Source organism: Molossus molossus, unplaced genomic scaffold (genome assembly GCF_014108415.1).
Source record: "Molossus molossus isolate mMolMol1 unplaced genomic scaffold, mMolMol1.p scaffold_m16_p_8, whole genome shotgun sequence".
In the NCBI taxonomy this organism is placed as follows: Eukaryota; Metazoa; Chordata; class Mammalia; order Chiroptera; family Molossidae; genus Molossus; species Molossus molossus.
The window spans coordinates 1,541,445-1,560,508 of record NW_023425402.1 but is presented as its reverse complement, the minus strand read 5'-3'; the positions used below and the strand labels follow the sequence as shown (position 1 = coordinate 1,560,508).

Below are 19,064 nucleotides of genomic sequence, written 5' to 3'. Positions count from 1 at the left end.
AGCCCGCCCCACAGCGTCTCGCCTCGCTCCCGGGGGGCAGTGACTATTCCTCCCACTCGTCCGCCTCCCAGCCCGGCTACTGGGGCGAGTCGGCCGGCCCGCCCGCTGACGTCACCGGCCAGCCCCGCCCCTGGAGGGTCCGGGCCCCGGCGGCCCGGCGGCCCCGGGAGGGGGAGTCAGTTGAAGCGAACGGAGCTCGGCGGAGGGCGGGCCAGGTGACTGGTCCGGGCCATGCCGAGGAAGAAGCCCTTCAGCGTGAAGCAGAAGAAGAAGCAGTTGCAGGACAAGCGGGAGCGGAAGCGAGGTAAGTGCGGGAGCGAGAGGAGGGGGCGGGGCTCGAGCTCCGGCACATCTGGAAGGAGGGGTGTGCCCGCCGCACCTCTGGGGGGCATGGGAGGGGAGGTGGCCGCGCGCCCGTGCGCGAGGGCGACCGTGGAGGGGCTCTCTCACCCCTGCACCCCTCATGAAAGGGGTGGGAAGAATGGAGAGTTGGGGGAAGGGAATCCCTCCTGCTCCGACGGGCGCCATCCCCGCAGATCCCTGGAGGAGGACTGGCTGCCCCTGTGCTCATCCAAGAGGGTCCTGAGCGGGGTGGCTGGCAAGATCGGGCCTCAGAAGAAGTGGGGTGGCGTGAGGGGGAGCCAGGGCCGACCCGGGAGGGGATCGTTCGGCCCCCGAGAGCAGGCCAGCCCTGGCGTCACCGGCTCCTCCCCGCAGGGCTTCAAGATGGGCTGCGATCCAGTTCCAACAGCCGCAGCGGGAGCCGGGAGCGGCGGGAGGAGCAGACCGACACCTCGGACGGGGAGTCTGTGACCCATCACATCCGCAGGCTCAACCAGCAGCCTTCCCAGGGGCTGGGCCCGCGAGGCTTTGACCCAAATCGGTGAGAGTGGGCCTTCCCCGCCTACCAGGAAGTCAGCGCGTTGCGGGAAAGCCGCTTGCTCTGGCGGGTGGTCGGGCTAGGATGCCACGGTTCTCCGCAGGCCGCTGGGCTCATGGGAGCCGAGCACAATCTTCTCTGCCCGAGGGGTGGAGAGTTTGGCTTTAGAAGGGCCAGTATTGCGTGAAAGAGGGACATGGGGGGAGGGCCGACTCAGCGAAAGCTTAGCGAAGTTGTCTGCGTAAGAGGGAAGTTTGTGGCCATATGATTGCGGTGGATGCCATGGTCCCTGTCCGATAGATACCGGCTGCATTTTGAACGGGACAGCCGGGAGGAGGTGGAGAAGAGAAAGAGAGCAGCCCGGGAGCAAGTGCTACAGCCGGTCAGTACTGAAATGCTGGAGCTGGACATCCAGGAGGTCTACCAGCCTGGTTCAGGTGAGCGAGAGCTCAGCACTCGGCAGTTTCGCACAGGTACTGCCTGAGGGAAGGAGTGTGGAAGAGCGAGAGCTGACTGAGGAAGGAGGGCTCTGGGGTGCACCCTGGAGTCAGACTTACTTGGATTTTTCTTGATTTTGCAGTGCTGGACTTTCCACGGCGTCCCCCTTGGAGCTATGAGATGTCTAAGGAGCAACTAATGAGCCAGGAGGAACGGAGCTTTCAGGAGTATCTTGGGAAGATTCATGGGGCTTTCACCTCAGAGAAGCTTAGCTACTTTGAGCACAATCTGGAGGTGAGAATGGAATGGGGACAGGAGTGGGGCATAGTGACCCAAGGTCCAGTTGGTCTGTGGTCAGGCAGGAAAGGGACTCTAAGCTCAGATTCTCTTCCATTGACTTTGTCTTTTCAGACATGGAGGCAACTGTGGCGAGTGTTAGAGATGTCTGACATTGTCCTGCTTATCACTGATGTCCGACATCCAGTGAGTACTGGGATAAGGCTGGGCAAGCAGGAGGAGGGAGGAAGAGTTTTTGGGGGGTCAAGAGCAGAGGCAGGAGCTGGGAGACAGAGGTATTCTCCTTCCTTTTCAATGTCCTCTACCCTGTGCTGATGTCTGCAGTCAGGGATGCAGTTCTTTATTCATTAGGGTCATAGCTTGTCAGTCCTCCCCTGGCCTTCTCTCCGTTATTTCTTTGATGAAAATCTGCATATCCTGTTTCTCAGCTCAGCATAGCTAAACCAGTAGAAAGTCCCAGAGTGGAGCTCTGCCCTCTGCTCTGCCCCATCAGTGAGCACAGGACTCACCTGGAACGCCGGGTGGCAGCTAAGGCTCTAGACCAGCGGTTCTCAACCTGTGGGTCGCGACCCCTTTGGAGGTCAAACTACCCTTTCACAGGGGTCACCTAAGACATAACGGTAGCAAAATTACAGTTATGAAATAGCAATGAAAATAATTTTATGGTTGGGGGTCACCACAACATGAGGATCTGTATGAAAGGGTCGCGGCATCAGGAAGGTTGAGAACCACTGCTCTAGACTCTGCTTCTGGATGACCTTGTGTGAGCTTCCTCTGCCTCTTTACTGTTGTCCTCCAGGGGGAGATGGGGGTCTGTGGGGTACGTTTAGGGTGGAGGTCCTCAGCAACCTGTGCACACCCTCCTACACAAGTGCACAGGTATAACTTACCTCTGTTTTGTCTTTATAATTCAGTTTGGCTTATTTATCCTATTTGCCCCAGAATTTGCTACCACCAGTATCTTGCCTCCAAGCTGTGCCTGCTGAGTGGGGAGCTAGAGGCAGAGAACTCTGAGTTGACCTCTTATTGCTCATCCCTTTACCGCCCTGTCCCAGGTTGTGAATTTCCCACCAGCACTTTATGAGTACGTGACTGGAGAACTTGGGCTGGCCCTGGTGCTGGTCCTGAACAAGGTGGATCTGGCCCCGCCGGCTCTCGTGGTTGCCTGGAAGCATTATTTCCACCAACACTTTCCCCAGCTCCATATTGTCCTTTTTACCTCTTTTCCTCGGGACCCCCGCATCCCACAAGACCGGAGTGGTGGTGAGTGGGCAATGAGGAGGACAGCAGGGGAAGGTGGGGTGTCAGGGGACAAAGGGGAGAACAGAAAGGCTTGCTGATAAGGGGGTAGCTGACTTTGGACCTGAGGGTGGTGGCAGAGATGGGATGTGCTAACCGTTTTGTACCCTTGGATCTCAGTCTTGAAGAAGAGTCGGAGGCGGGGGAGAGGATGGGGTCGGGCCCTGGGGCCAGAGCAGCTGCTGAGAGCCTGTGAAGCCATCACTTCGGGGAAAGGTTTGTGCCCCTTAGCGGGAGATGTGGCAGACCATGGGGGAGGCCCAAGGTCCAGAGTGGTTTTGCTCACCTTCCTTGAAGTCAACCCCTCTGTTATGGACACAGGCAAGAGGCCCAGGGGAGGGATGGAAGACTGACTTGTTGGGACTGGAGAGGCAACAGGTAGGCAGAGGCCCTAGAGTAGCTGCCTTCAGGGTTCCCAGAACTTTTTGGGAAACTCAGACAGAGAAATGCGCGTGATTCTAGGGTGGGGTCAGTGAAGGCTAGGGAGAGTCACCAGCTGTGCAGCTTGTCACTGTCCACCTCCAGAGGGCATCAGCCGCACTAGCTGGGCCATCCTGGTCATGCCATAACGTGTGGTGGCCCTGGGAGAGCCCTGTTCGTCTTCTCCTTTCCCGAGCAGTGGATTTGAGCAGCTGGCAGGAGAAGATTGCCCGGGATGTGGCTGGGGCCACCTGGGGCAATGGCTCTGGTGAGGAGGAGGAAGAGGATGACGGGCCAGCAGTCCTGGTGGAGCAGCAGACTGACTCGACCATGGAGCCAGCCGGCCCAACCCAAGAGCGCTACAAGGACGGGGTGGTGACCATCGGCTGTGTGGGTAAGGAAGTGGTGGCGCGTGCAGGGCAGCCTCGACATTTGAAAGGAGAGAAACTGACCAGGTCTCACTGGGCTCCAGTCCCTGCAGTCTCTCCACTGTAGTAGGATCATGGCCTGAGTTCAAGTCCACATCTTCTCAGTTGTTATTGATCTTGAGCAAGTATTGACTCACCCTGAGTCTTAGGTACTTGAATTTTGAAATGAGGACAGTGATACCCACGTAAAAGAACAGACGTGAGGAATGATGGGAAGAGTATAGAGAGAACCTATCAAAGCCTGACTAATGGTGACAATAAGAGTAATAGTTGTTAAAATTTGACAATAGGTGCCAGGCACTGTTCTAAATGACTTACATGTGTTTTCTGTTCCGTTTGTAGTGATTAGTCCATAGTGGGAGCTTAGCAAATGTTAGTTTCTTTGTGCATCTTAACCCTTTAAGTCTGTTGTTGGCAAGACTCTCCCCTTAGTCCAGAGATTTGTCTGTTTGTGGTGGGGGAGAAAAGAGAGTCTTGAGTAGGCCCAAGGCCCCTTTTCACTTCTGGTGGGAGAGGTGAGAAGTGACTTTGGCAAAGTTGTGGTACTGAGGTGTTATTGGAACCAGAAAGGGCCCAGCCTAGAAGAAATCAGGGACAGCAGAGAAGTTGAGTGGTTAGCACCTTGGAAATGCTACTGATTTATCTTTCAGTCTCCTTTTTGTCTAGGGAAAAACTTTCCTGATTGCTGACAGATTGCTCTCTTTTCCATTCATGTCCCTTTCCTGCCTTTGAGCCCAGCCCTCCCTCCTAGGAGGCCCTGTGCCCTCCCCTGGGCCTGTGCACTGACTTGTTCGTGTTCCGGGGGTGACGGTGAGCATCTGCTGTGGCGCAGGCAGCCCTGAGCGTGGATTTCCGTCCAGCTCCATTCATTCATTCCTCCTGAGCACGGGGTGCCAGGGCCTGGTGCAGGGGGTGCTGCCGTGAAAATGGCAGAAAAGCCCCTACCTTCATGGAACTGGTTTTCTTGTGAATAAATTGAGCTATCATTTGAAATGATATTATTTGCGGACAATGAAAGAGGATAGAGCAGCTTAAAGAGGAGGGGTCCTCTGGGAAAGACTCCCGGGAAGACTCCAGGATGATGAAGAGAAGTGGCTGTTGGAGGCGAGCGGAAAGGGCCTCTAGGCCCAGGGGGTCAGTAAGAGAGCCGGTCTAGAGGTGGGACTGAGCTTGTCGACTGTGGGACCAGCCAGGGGGACCGGAGTATTGGAGTCAGAGAAGAGAATTGGGGATGAGGCTAGAAAGGTCGCCAGGGGTCACATTATGTAAGGTCCCGTGGCTGAGAGAAGGCATTTTGGGTTTATTCTAAGTCTGATGGGAAACCAGAGGTGGGCTTTGAGCAGGGGCTTGGACAATAGATGTTGGGGGCAGGCGAGAGTGGAGCAGAGAGCACATGAGGGTGGCTGCGCGCTCCAGGTCTGCCTTGAGCTGCTGTGATGCCAGACAGGAAGGCGGAGCCGAGGCAGGAAGGCGGAGCCGAGGCAGGAAGGTGGAGCGGAGCCCGCCAGAGGGGTGGGGCGGGGATTCAGAATTTAGTTTTGAGATAAAAAAATTGACATCCTTAGTGGAGACACTGAGTAGGTAGGTAGTGGATATATGAGCCTGGAATTTAGGGCAGAGAACTAGAGATTTGAATTTGGGGAGCCACTGGTGGGTGTAAATGGTCCTTAAAGTCATGGATTGAATGAGATGTGGGAGAGGAGGTAGGTGGAAAGAGGAGGCCAAACCTGCATTTACAGCGTGGGCGAGGAGGAGGAGACGGTGTGCTGGATGGCACGGGAGAACAGTGTTTGGAGAGGAGCGGAGGGCTCAGCTGTGTCAGATGTCCTGACCGGTCGAGTGAGGCGAGCAGAGTCTTGATCAGTGGGCTCGGGGCGCGAGCAGCAGTGGCTTCTGTGGAGGGAGGACAGGAACCAGATGGGGTGGGCCAGTGGGCGTGGGCAGTGTGGCGGAGCCTCGCATAGTGTTGAGACGGGAGCTAGACAGCGTTTTCATGTTCACAAGTCCATTTGTGTAAACTTCAAAAGCTGCAAAATTAGACTGCGTGGTTCAGGAATACATAGGTCATAAAACTAAAAGGAAACGTAAGCAATGGAACCCCTTACAACTCAAGGTAAGGTTCACACAGGGCAAGAGGGTTATGATCCAGAAGGGACAATGCACCCTGGCCGGTTTTGCTCAGAGGTTAGAGCATCAGCCTGACCACTGAAGGGTTGCTGGTTCCACTCCTGGTCAAGGGCATGCACCTGACTGCGGGTTCCATCCCCAGCCCCGGTCAGGGTTGTGTGAGAGGCAACCAATTGATCTGTCTCTCTCATGCGGATGTTTCTCTTTTTCTCCCTCCCCACCATCCACATTATTTTTAAAAAATCAGTGGAAAAATATCCTTGGGTGAGGATTAACAAAAAAAGAAAGGGAAATGGGGCCTCTGAGGGTGTGCATCACACTGGGCCCAGGAGTGGGTGATACGGGACTTATTTACATTCTACCCATTTTTGTGTATGTTACAGTTTTTTTTTCCTCAAACCATAAAAGAAAATTTAGAAAGTCACAGAGTTAGAAGTGAGCTGTAGAAGAAATGGGCCCAGGAAACAAATTATAGAAACAAAAGAAGAGCCCTGGCCGGTTTGACTCAGCGGTTGGAGCATCGACCTGCGGACCAGAGTCCTGGGTTCAGTTCCCGCTAGGGGCATGTACAAAAAAAAAAAAAAAAGAAGCAAAAGAAGGGCCGAGAGTTTGAGAGAGGGAGAGAGACATACGTGTACATGTGCACCTTGAGAGGAGACAGGGAGGAGAGTGTGCTGTTTATAGTCATAAAGAAGATGGCACCGAGTGGTGACCAAAAATAAACAAGTGGTTTTTTTAAAATACATTTTTATCAATTTTTTGGGAGAGAGAGAAACATTAATGTGAGAGAGACACACCAATCAGCTGCCTCCTGCATGCCCCTACTGGGGATCAAGCCCTCAATCCCGGCATGTGCCCTGACCAGGAATCGAACCAGGACCTCTCAGTCCATGGGACGATGCTCAATCCACTGGGCCAGACAAGTGTTTGAAGGAGTTTCACTGTAAAGGGGACAGGAAATGGGGCTGGTGGGTGTTGTAAGTGGAAGGTCACTTGTCCCTGCCTCCCCACTGTGCTTGTCTGTGGCTTGAAGTCAGCGTGGCGCCGTGTCTTCCGAGCTGCGGTCGGCTGTGGGAGATGTGCTGGGTGGACAGAGCTGCATTTTACATGGTGGGATATTGCCAGGTGAGTCAGGTGGAGAGAGGCGGGTCCAGGGAGTTCAGGGTCTGTGCTGGGGACTTGAAGGCTGTAGAATGGGACCATGGAGTCAAAGTTGGGAAAGAGGGAAGTGAGGACATGAGCTGGGTGTTGACTAGTGTTCCTGTGCTCAAGTCAGGATGAGAATGAATGGCCTGGGAAGGTGGCTGTCAGGCCAGAGAGGGATGCTTACAGCTGAGACTTTGGAGTGTGAAGTGACTGGCCCAGGCCATGATCACAGAGTCAGGAGCCCCGGAGTCAGGTCGGGTGGAGGAAATAACCTTCGGAAAGGACATCCTGGCACCGTGAGGCCAGGGTGCTGACCTGTGAAGACCCTGAAGTCGGAGGGAAGGCATGGCCATGATGAGGGGCAGTGAGTCAGGGCTGCAGGCCCCTCCTTGGAGAATTTGGGTTAGCCATGAGGTCGTGTCTCACTAGGAGGGGGCGCTGAGCCCCTGCAGGCACCGACCCCACGCAGCGGTGTCTGTCTCAGCCAGCCTTGGCCGCTCTGGGGCTGGAGGTATCTGTGCTGTGAAATGAGGGAACAGGCTCAGACCGTTTTCAGTTCTCTGGAGGTCACAAGCTGGTAAGAGGGAGGGCAGGATTCAGCCCCAGCAGTGCAGAGCCTGGTTTATAATTGCAGTGTGAAGCCACTTCCTTGATTTCTGAGCCTGAGCTCCTCTTTTATCTCTAGCTACGGCAGGCACCACGTCCTTCCCATCACAGAGTGAGATCTGCCAGGTGTTAACTTTCCTTGCTTTTCTCAGGTTTCCCCAATGTGGGCAAGTCCTCACTGATCAATGGGCTGGTGGGGCGGAAGGTCGTGAGTGTCTCCAGAACCCCGGGCCACACCCGCTACTTCCAGACCTACTTTCTGACCCCCTCTGTGAAGCTCTGTGACTGCCCGGGCCTCATATTCCCCTCCCTTCTGCCCAAGCAGTTGCAGGTATGAGGGCGGAGGGCGGAGGGCGGAGGGCGGAGGCAGGAGGGCGGAGGCAGGAGATCAAGGAAGGTGCTGAGGGCTCCTTTCCCCTCAGGTGCTGGCAGGGATCTACCCCATTGCTCAGATCCAGGAGCCCTACACCGCTGTGGGCTACCTGGCCTCCCGAATACCTGTGCAGGTCCTGCTCCACCTGCGCCACCCAGAGGCTGAGCACCCCTCAGCAGAACACCCCTGGTGTGCCTGGGACATCTGTGAAGGTGGGCTCTTGTGCCTGGCTCCTCCCCTTGCCCTTTACCTTGCCCTGGCCCCTCCTCTCCTCAGAGGTTCTGCCATCCACCCTAGATTTCTGTCTTAGGGGCAGTAAAATCTCTGGCTTGGAATGTTCTGGGGAAAACTGGAAAGACTGTTTTAGGGCAGTGGGGTTCACAGCTTCCCTAAACATGGTTCTTTCTGCCTTCAGCCTGGGCAGAGAAACGTGGCTACAAGACGGCCAGGGCTGCGCGGAATGACGTGTACAGAGCGGCCAACAGCCTCCTGCGGCTGGCGCTGGACGGCCGCCTCAGCCTGTGCTTCCACCCGCCCGGCTACGCCCAGCAGAAAGGTCGGCCCGCCAGTGTGCCTTCCCCCCCTGCAGTGTGGGCCCAGGGGGTGGGCTTGTGGCCACAGAGCCGAGGGCAAACCTGGATTCTGCACTCGTCGGCCAGCTCTATTTTCCTAAATGTCTCGGAGGCCGTTCTCATCTGCAGAACCAGGGTGCTAGTCGCCCCTGCAAGGTGGTGACTGAAGTCGGAGTGAACGTGTGCAGAGCGTCAGTGCCCAGCACACGGGAAGGGATGAAGGATGCATGACGCTTCAAACTGTTGCTCTTCTTAGTCTTTGCTTCTTCCCCACCTTTCTCCAGCTTTAGTCCTTTATTCAAAACTCTTCTCTGATCTTTTTCTTGTTTTGGTTCTACAGGCACCTGGGAGTCTCATCCAGAGACCATGGAGCTGGTGGCTTTGCAGGGCAGGGTGGGGCCAGCAGGTGATGAGGAGGAGGAGGAGGAAGAAGAAGAGCTGAGCAGCTCCTGTGAGGAGGAGGGAGAGGAGGACCGGGACGCAGATGAGGAGGGGGAAGGGGATGAGGACACCCCCACCTCAGCTCCCAGGTCCAGCCTGGCCTCGAGAAACCCTTACACCATGCTGGGTGAGGATGAGTGCTAGGCCATACTCTGTGCTGTCTGCTTTTGGACTGACTGGGGTATGTCCCCTCTGCCATCCCAATTGTGAATAAAGATTGTCTGCTTTGTAGCCCTTTCCCCAGACGCCGGAGGTGAGGGCAGCATTTGAGACTGACAGCTGTGGGAGGCTTCTCTTCTGTGTCTGTGCACCCCTCCGCCCAAGGGAGTTCTCAGGCACTCAGTCAGTGGGTTCTGAGGCCCCGAAACCTGCTTCCTCTGCCTGCTGCCACATGCCTTAGGGGTGCCATCATCACCATCACCATGGGGAGCACAGAGCAGTTCAGGCTTTTGAGGCCTGGTCTAAATCCACCCCTGTAGGAGTTTGTGCCATTCCCTCTCAGGTTTGAGCTGCAGGCTGTGTGCCCCCTGCTGCCAGACCTGGGTTTTACCAGGAACTTCTGGGAGGAGAAGCAGGAAGAGGTGTCATAACCTGATGTCTCCAAGTGAGAGTTTTGCAGGATTTATTCTGATTGAGCAAGTATTTGTGAGAGCTGACTGTGTCTAGACTGCGCTGTAAGCACCGAGCATGTTATGGTGCAGGCGGTGGCCTGGCTCACACCTGTGGCCTGGCCGTGGCCAAGACCCTACCGGGCACCCACGACTCTGGCTTGAGAAGGGTCTTTAATGTAATACAAATCCCTGGGGCTCATACAATATAATTTTAGAGCTTCCTGTTGATGAAACTAGTTAAGACTAAATGCTTGTGAAAATGTCAATTGAACATGTCCAGGTAGAGAGCCTTGATCCCTGGCAAACAAGTAGCATGTTTACGACTCAAGCCGACCAGCCTTTTAAGTACAGTGTTAAGTTTCATTAGTTAAAAACCCGTATGTACTAAGGATGTAGGAGGTTCAAAGGGCAAGGCACAGAACCTGCCTTCTGAACCCCATTTTCCCTGGTTGGAGCTGGAGCCACGGTGACAGTGTGTGGCCCGAGCGGCCTTAGGCGCCGTGCCTGTCGGCAGTGGTCAGCTCTCTCGCGGTTCAGGGCACGAGGCTTTGCTGGGTGTCTCCCTTGTCGAGCACACAGCTGGACTCCCAGACTTAATTGTTGGGGAAAAAGGACAATGGGTTGTTTTATTGGCTGCCACTGTGTTGTCTAGGTTGGGTGGTAGCAAAAGTGTTGTTGGACAGGTTAACCATTGGGTGAGGATAAGGGACAGTACCAGATTCCTTCTCTTGCCCACGCATCCCATTCAGGTCCAGTAATGCCCACAAAGACCCTATCAACCCAGGAGCAAAAGAGGCTGAGGCATTGGGGCCACACCTTCCCTCAAGCTCCACCCTCCGTTGGTCCCAGTGAGGGCATACATCCTGGAATTTCACTCCTGTGCTAAGTTTAAGTACCATCAATGTGTACATGTGCTTGAAGTTTGCCCAAAATATGCTGCAAGAGGGAAGAGTCTAGGTTGAGAGGAAACCTGCCTGCCTTCCATTTGGGGCTCTTTAGCCTCAGGGCGGGGTCTTCTCATGGAAGGGGCCCAGCTCAGTTTCCTCTAAGGGTTTCTGATGTTTGGGGAAGTTTGCAGACTCCTCTGCTGCTGGAAGGCATCTCATAATGTGGGAAAGGGAGAAAAGGGGAGTTTCTCTTGGTTTTGTCTTTTGCTATCTCATGAGTGTCAATAGGAACACATTGGGGAGACTCTGGGGTGGGGATGAAGATTTGAGACCTGGAGCTGGAGAGAAAGCTGAGGAGGGGGCATTTTTATGCTAAAAACTTAGAAGCAGGAAACTCTAACATCCCTAAGGGGCTAAATGAAATGATTCATCCCGGACCCCTGCCAATGACACACTGACTGTAGGAAAGGAAAAGAACTCTTTTAGCAACAAATAGTTTTGGCAGGAGATGGATAAATAGTCCCCCAACACCAGGGTCTGGGGCTGAGGTTGAAACTTGCCAAAAGGGACAGAGGGAATCAGGGGCCTAGCTCTTCATGCTGAAATACCCAGGACCCCTCACACCCTTGCGTGGGTCATGTCCATATGTGGTGCTTGGCCAGGGAGATCTGAGGCTCCAGTAGTTCCCACAGCACTGGCCACTTGGTGGAGAGAGACCAGTCCTCTCATTTATGCTGCAAGTTGGTTTGAACATCGACTGAGTTCCTTCCAAGCTTCTTGGACAGCTCTAGTTTACATCTGAGACAACCGTGTGTAGTCCAGGGTAGCTCGATTACCTGGGTCTCTGTTTCTTCATTATTATTATTTCTTCTTCTTCTTCTTCTTCTTCTTCTTCTTCTTCTTCTTCTTCTTCTTCTTCTTCTTCTTCTTCTCCTCCTCCTCCTCCTCCTCCTCCTCCTCCTCCTCCTCCTCCCCCCCCCCCCACTATTAAGGGCTTTTTATTCAAATTCACCATATCACAGATTGGCTTTTTTTTTTTTTTTTAATCCTCACCCGAGGACATTTTTGCATTCATCTTCAGATAGAGCAGGAGGGAGAGGGAGGAAGAGAGAGAGAAACATCAATGTGAAAGAGACACATCAACTGGTTGCCACCTACACTACCCCAACCAGGGCCGGGGACAAACTGCAACCAAGGTACATGCCCTTAGTGGGAACCAAACCCCGGTGTCTGGACCATGGGCCGATGCTCTAACCACTGACCCAAACCGGCCAGGGCGAGATCGGCTCTTTCTGAGGTTTTTATCCCGAGGTTGGATTAAGGCACTCCCTCTGGGCCCTTAGTACTCTTCTCTAAATTGGGAGCCCCAGGGCATCTGCTGCCCCTCTGGGTCCCTGGTCCAGTCCTGTGGGCACACAGTCCTTAAGTGCTTGGGAGAAATGAGCTGTTTAGGCATGGCTCTGCGGAGTGGCAAGTGGGCACCTGCCCCGTTGGTTCTTGCTGGCCGGTGGCTTCCAGCACTCCCACCCGCATAAATGTTTTGCACTTTGCCACTGCAGGTCCCTAGCACAGCCCACAGGCTCCTTAAAAACCATCACGGCGGATGGCAAGGTACACATTGAAAGCCTCTCTGTTGCAGTTTCTATCAGGAGTGAAGACGTTTGTGGAAAGTCCCATCTACACAGATGGCAATGACAGAGTTGACATTCTTGGAAGTATTTCGACCAAAGGCGCAGATGCAAGCTGACTCCGCAGGCACAGGGAAGCTCGCCAGGCTCTGCCGAGAGTCCGGGACTGTCCAATCACAGGCCCGGCCTTGCCCACGCAGCCAGCGCAGAGCGTGGCTGAGGCGGTATCCTTGAGAGCCGAGATAGGCCGGCCGCACCGGCCCTGCGTGGGGCCCGCATCGCTGGAAGCGCACGGGAAGGAGGTCATGGCCGAAGCCGATGCAGTTGCGGGTGGCAGGGTCAGTGCCTCCTCGCTGTTCACCAGTTTCTCCTTTGTGTATCAAAAAGGCGAGTAAGGGTGCCCTTCTGGGAGGCCAAGGCCACTACAGTGCCTGGCTGGTGTAGGGACACACGGACACCGCGCTCTGATGTGCACGGTGGTGAACGGAGCATGGAGCGCCGGCTTTGTGCTCGCTGGGTCCCCAGGCTGCAGACTCCCGCAGGCGTGTCCTGGGAACACTAGCCGCTGTTTCTCCAGCTGGGGCAGAGGTCACAGAGCCCCTTTGGGTTGTCCCGGGTGCCGAACTCAAACAGCGTTCGCGGATTGTCGGTGGAGTACACATCGATGCGGCCCTTCGGCACAGTCGCGATTTCACCATGGCGCTTGCGCACAGCCAGCACTGGCTTGGTGAAGGTGAACTCCAGCGCCAGCTTGTCTGGGAGTCTGCCTTCCCGAGCATCGAGCAGCGTCCCAGATTAGCACTGCTGGGCAGGTGGGTGTATGGTCGGGGCCAAGGTTTAAGGTGAGGGGCAGCCCTGCTGACACGAGACCCGCCCTTGAGATCTCTGAGAACTTGGGGCTACTACCACCGCCCACCAGGGCCAGCGGGTTGGAGGGTACAGCATTTCCACCAGGCCCATGCTGCGCACCTGCCCAGGTCCAGAGGCCCCTCCTCCATCAACGGCTCCACGTTGTGGATGCACACGCCTGTCTCCGTGGCACAGCAACAGCAGTTCTGGTCTTGGTTGAAACGCAGGCGACCGCGAAGTGGCTGCTGAGTCATGATCCAGGATTGTTGCCCTAACTTCCGCCTCCGATCCAGGCCAGCTCGGTGCCACCCGCGGCATGGCTTTCTGACCTCCAGCTCTTGCTTCACTTCTTATGTCACTGATATAACCAACAAAAATTGGTTGAAAACAGTATGTGCCAGACATGCCGAGCTCTGGGACAAAACTGAATAAGGCATAGACTTCAAGAAGTGGAACAGCCAGACACTAATAATGATAATATAATAATGCAATAATTCTATAGTACTATGAAAGTTAGAAAAATATTTTACATGTATCCACTGAACTGTCGTGCTAAGTGAGGTAGATAGAACATAATCCTGCGGATTCATTTAGCCACTGAACATTTTTCGAGCAATTTCTATCTGCCATTCTCTGCTAAGTGTAAGTGGTGCAGAAGTGGTCATTTGTGGAGCTCACAATTGGATAGCCAGTTACCACAGGGGATAAGTGCCCTGAGGAGGATGGTGCAGGGTTCTGTGGGGCAGCGCAGGCTCCATGAAGGAGGGGCCTTGGGATGCTGATCAACAGGGAACAGAGGAGGCTGGAAGCTGTGTTTGTTTAGCAAGTTATGTGTGGCTAAAAAACATCAGTAGTCTGTGGTTAGGACTTGCTATGGGAACACCCAATGGGCATCTAAGCCAGTCTTGGTGAGTCAGGAAAACTAGAGGAAAAGAGGTCCAAGCTGAGGCCTGAAGGGGGAGGCAGAATTAGCCGAGCATCGAGAATAGTGTTCCAGAGGGAACAGCAGACTAACTTGTTGGGCATGGCTGGGCAAACGATCCAAGGGAGATGTTGGGAAAGGTGGAGCTAGAGGGTCAGGCTTGGGCCAGCTCTTGCTGGGCCTTGTCAGCCCTGCTAAAGATGTAGACTTCATCCAGAGGAATACTGGAGAAGCTTAAGCCTAAGCCTAAGAAGAGACTTATGCCTTAGATCACTCTGGTTGCAGTGTAGAGATGGGTTTGGAAAGGGAACAGACCAGAAGTTTTTGCAGCAATTCCAGGGAAAGATTAGAAACCAGAATTAAGGCCATGGTAGATGGAGAGAAGAGAAACAGGTAGTTTTGTAGGGTAGTTAGGAGGTAGAGTTTACAGGTCTTGGACATTGCTTTGCTGTGTGGGTGAGGGACAAGTCAAGAGTGCACCCCATGTTTCTGACTAGGCAGCAGGGTGGGTGGTGGGACCATTTCCTAAGACAGTTTATATGAGCAGAGGTTGGGGGAAGAGAGGAGGTGGCTGCAGACAGATCTGACTGTCATTAATGTGTAGGTAGGAGGAGAGAAACATCATCCATGGAAAGTGTGGAACGTGAGAAGAGGTGAGAGCTGAGGGAGAAAGTGGAGAACCCAGAAGGGCAGGGGAGGAGGAGCCGGCAGACAGGATGAGAGCCAGGAGAAGAAGGAAGGGTGCAGTGTGAAATGCTGCTGGGCAGTAACGACATGAAGCATGAAGATGTCCACCGGGTGGGGAACAGTGAGCCGTCCTGACCTTGGGGAGAGCAATTCTGCTGCACAGGTGATATCAGAACCCCTAGATGTCAAGGGATTGAGGAGTATGGAGAAAGGAAGTGGAAATAGAGGAGGAAATGTTATAATTTTCAAGTTTGGCTGTGTTTGCAACAAAAAAACGGAGGAGAACATATACGGAATTGACTAACTTATTTTTTCTATGTATAAAGTTTTGAGCATTTTAACAAACTTCCCACAAACAAAAGCCCAGGACCAGACAGCTTCACAGATAAATTCTACCAAACATTGAAAAAATTAGTACCTATTTTTCATGAACTATTCCAGAAAGTTGAAGAGGAAAGCATGCTTCAAAACTCATTCTCTGTGGCCAACATTACTCTGATACCAAAGTACAGGCCAATATTTCCAATGAACATAGATGCTAAAATTCTCAACCAGCCCTGGCTGGTTTTGTCTAGTGGTTAGAGCATGGGCCCACAGACCAGAGAGTCACAGGTCCAATTCTGGTCAAGGTCACGTACCTCAGTTGCAGTTCGTTTTCCGGCCCTGGATGGGGTCATGCAGGAGGCAACCAATTGGTGTGTCTCTCTCACATTGATGTTTCTCTCTCTCCCTCTCAAAAACAAACAAGCAATAAAATAAAATAAAATTCTCAACAAAATACTAGCAAACCAAATTCAACAACACATTGAAAGGATTAAACACCATGATCAAATGGAATTTATACCAGGGATGCAAGGGTGGTTCAACATTTGTATAACAATGTGATTCATCTGATCAACAAAACCAAGAATAAAATTGATATGATTATCTCAATAGAGGCAAAAAAAAAAAAAGCATTTGACAAAATTTAACATCCACTTATGATAAAAAAAAAATGGGTTGGAAGGATTAATATTGTTAAAATGACCATGCTACCCAAAGAATGTACAGAACAAATGCAATTCCTATCAAAATACCAATGACATTGTTCTCAGAAGTAGAACAAATAACCCTAAAATTTACTTGGAACCACAAAAGTTCCTGAATAGCCAAAGCAATCTTGAGAAGCAACAAAGTTGGAGGCATCATGCTCCCTGAAGTTAAACCATACTACAAGCCTACAGAATTCAAAACAGCATGGTACTGGCATAAAAACAGACACATAAATCAGTAGAACAGAATAGAGAGCTCAGAAACAAACCCACACCTGTATGGCCAGCTAATCTATGACAAAGGAGGTAAAAATATACAATGGAGGAATGACAGTCTCTTCAACAAGTAGTGCTTGGAAAACTGTACAGACACATGCAAAGAAAAGAAAGAAAGAAAGAAAGAAAGAAAGAAAGAAAGAAAGAAAGAAAGAAAGAAAGAAAGAACTGGTCTACTCTTTTTTTTTTTTTTTTTTTTATCCTCACCCGAGGATATTTTTCCATTTTTTGTACAGATAGAGTGGGAGGGAGAGAGAGGAAGGGAGAGAGAGAGAGAAACATCGACGTGAAGGGACACATCGAGTGGCTGCCACCCGCACGACCAACCAGGGCCGGGGACAAACTGCAACCGAAGTACGTGCCCTTAGCGGGAACCGAACCCGGGTCTCTCTGGACCGCAGGCCGACGCTCTAACCGCTGGACCAAACTGGCCAGGGCTACTCTTTTACACCATATACAAAAATAAACTCAAAATGGGTAGAAACTTACATGTGAGTCCTGAAACCATAAAACTCAAGAAAACATAGGAAGTAAGTTACTTGACATCATTCTAAGTATAACTTTTTGGATAGGAGCCCTTGAGCTAGGGAAACAAAAGCAAAAATAAACATGGAACTTCATCAAACTAAAAAGCTTCTGCACGGTAAATGAAATCAACAAAACAGAAGACAACCTACTGAATGGGAGAATATATTTGCAAATGATATATCTGATAAAGGGTTGATGTCTAAAATATATAAGAAACTCACACAACTCACTAACAATAAAATAAACAATTCAATAAAAAAATTTACAGAGGCCATGAAAAGACATTTATTCAAAGAAGACAAACATATTACCATAGAAAAGATGCTCAACATCACTAATTATCAGGGCAATGCATTAAAAAACACAATACAATACCACCTCACACAAGTCAGAATGACTATTATCAAAAAGTTAAGCCTGGCCAGTGTGGCTCAGTAGATTGAGCATCATCCCATGGACTGAGAGGTCCCAGTTTGATTCCCATTCAGGGTACATGCCCAGGTTGTGGGCCCGATCCCCAGTGGGAGGTGTGCAGGAGGCAGCCGATAGATGTTTCTCTCTCACATCGATGTTTCTCTCTCTCTCTCCTTTCCTCTCTCTCTAAAAAAATCAATAAAAACAAGCCCAGCCAGTGTGGCTCAGTGGTTGAGCATCATCCCATTGACTGAGAGGTCCCAGTTTGATTCCTGGTCAGTGCACATGCCCAGGTTGTGGGCCAAATCCCTAGTGGGAAACATGCAGGAGGTGGCCAATCAATGTTTCTATCTCTCTCCCTCTCTCTCTAAAATCAATAAAGAAAAAAAAATCAATAAAAATGTATTTTTAAAAAAGTCAACAGAGCCCTGGCCAGTTTGGCTGAATAATTACAGCATCGGCCCATGGACCAGGGAGTCATGGGTTTGAATCCGGTCAAGGGCATGCACTTCGGTTGTGATTCGATTCCGGCCCTGGTTGGGGTTGTGTGGGAGGCACCCAGTCATGTGTCTCTCACATTAATGTTTCTCTCTCTCTCTCTCTCTCTCTCTCCCTCCCTCCCTCCCTCCCTCCCTTCCACTCTATCTGAAAATCAATGGAAAAATATCCTTGGGTGAGGATTAAAATAAAAAAGTCATCAGATAAGTGCTGGTGAGAATGAGGAGAAAAGGGAACCTTGTGCACTGTTGGTGGGACTACAATCTGGTGTAGCCACTGTGGAAAACAGTGTGGAGATGTTTTTAAAAAAACTAAAAATAGAACTACCATATGACCCAGCAATCCCACTTCTGGGTATTTATCCAAAGCAAACAAAAACACTAATTTGAAAAGATAAATGTACCCCTATGTTCATTGCAGCAGTATTTACAATAGCCAAGATATGGAAGCAACCTAGGTGTCTGTCGATAGATGAATGGATGAGATCTTGCCTGGCTGGAGTGACTCAGTTGGTTGAGCATCATCCTGTGCACCAAAAGGTTGCTGGTTTGAGTCTCTGTCAGGGCACGTACCTGGGTTGTGGGTTCAGTCCCCAGTCAGGGCACATACAGAAGGCAACCAATCAATGTCTCTCTCTCACATGGATGTTTTTTCTCTCTCTCTCCTTCCTCTTTCTAAGCATGTATGTCCTCAGATGAGGATTTAAAAAAAATGAAAGAATAAAATCTTGCCATTTGCGACAATGTAGATGGATCTAGAGGGTATTATGCTAAGTGAGATATCAGGGAGAGAAAGACAAATACTGTATGGTTTCACTTATATGTGGAACCTAAAACAAACAAAACAAAAACAGACTCATAGGAACAAAGACCAAAGAGATGGTTAACAGAAGGAAGGGTGGGTGAGAAGTGAAAAGGGGAATATAGTCAATAATATTGTGGTAAGTTTGTATGGCTACAGATGATGATTAGGATTAGTGGGGTGACTACACATAAGGCATAAAAAATGTTGACTCATCATATTGCACACCCCAAACTAATATAACTAATATAATATTGTATACCAAATATACTTAAATAAACAATTTTTAAAGGGTAAATGTGTGGGTGAAATTGAATAAAGATCATGGAAAAAATGTCTGGTGAGGTTAAAAAGGATAGTACAGCCCTGGCCAGTTTTGCTCAGTGGTTAGAGCTTCGGCCTGTGGTCCAGAGAGACCCTGGTTCAGTTCCCGCTAAGGACATGTGCCTCGGTTGCAGTTTGTCCCCGGCCCTGGTTGGGTTGTGCGGGTGGCAGCCACTCGATGTGTCCCTTTCACGTTAATGTTTCTCTCTTTCTTTCTCTCCCTCCCTCCCACTCTATCTGAACAAAAAATGGAAAAATGTCCTCAGGTGAGGATAAAACAAAAAAACAAAACAAAACAAAAAGGATAGTACATAAGTTGGGAGAAGATAGAGTCAATTGAAATTCAGATTCTTTTTTTACAATAATACTGGATTAATTTTTTTCATATTCTGATAAAAAGTTGAAAATAAACTTCTCACTTACCTTGTAGCCTATTTTAGTTTTGTTTTGTACATTTCAGTATAGGGCATATAAAGATAATATTTTGTGGGTCTTCCTATATGTTATATTTCTGACTTATTGCTAGTTTGTTCAGTAACACAGATGCTCTAAGCTTATAAATAATGACTGTAGCCTGGCCA

The 19,064-nt window shown here is 51.1% G+C and overlaps 1 protein-coding gene and 1 pseudogene across 1 annotated transcript; one reads left to right on the top strand and one right to left on the bottom strand.

The window, feature by feature from the left end:
- Positions 1-109: 109 nt before the first annotated feature.
- On the top strand, positions 110-9,258 carry GNL1 (G protein nucleolar 1 (putative)). Its single transcript, XM_036249284.1, has 12 exons — positions 110-304; positions 718-883; positions 1,181-1,317; positions 1,461-1,612; positions 1,730-1,801; positions 2,671-2,878; positions 3,035-3,130; positions 3,534-3,728; positions 7,794-7,972; positions 8,064-8,226; positions 8,430-8,570; positions 8,927-9,258. The coding sequence occupies exons 1-12, from the start codon at positions 232-234 to the stop codon at positions 9,169-9,171; spliced, it is 1,827 nt and encodes a 608-aa protein (XP_036105177.1). The 5' UTR covers positions 110-231; the 3' UTR covers positions 9,172-9,258.
- Positions 9,259-12,109: 2,851 nt separating this feature from the next.
- LOC118621294 lies at positions 12,110-13,256 on the bottom strand (annotated as a pseudogene).
- Positions 13,257-19,064: the final 5,808 nt, after the last annotated feature.

Excerpts from the sequence above, each read along its gene's own strand:
- GNL1 (XM_036249284.1), top strand. The coding sequence starts at position 232 with ATGCCGAGGAAGAAGCCCTTCAGCGTGAAGCAGAAGAAGAAGCAGTTG. Across the intron at positions 1,613-1,729 it reads ACTTTGAGCACAATCTGGAG|ACATGGAGGCAACTGTGGCG; the intron begins GTGAGAATGGAA and ends TTGTCTTTTCAG. Across the intron at positions 8,227-8,429 it reads TGCCTGGGACATCTGTGAAG|CCTGGGCAGAGAAACGTGGC; the intron begins GTGGGCTCTTGT and ends TTCTGCCTTCAG.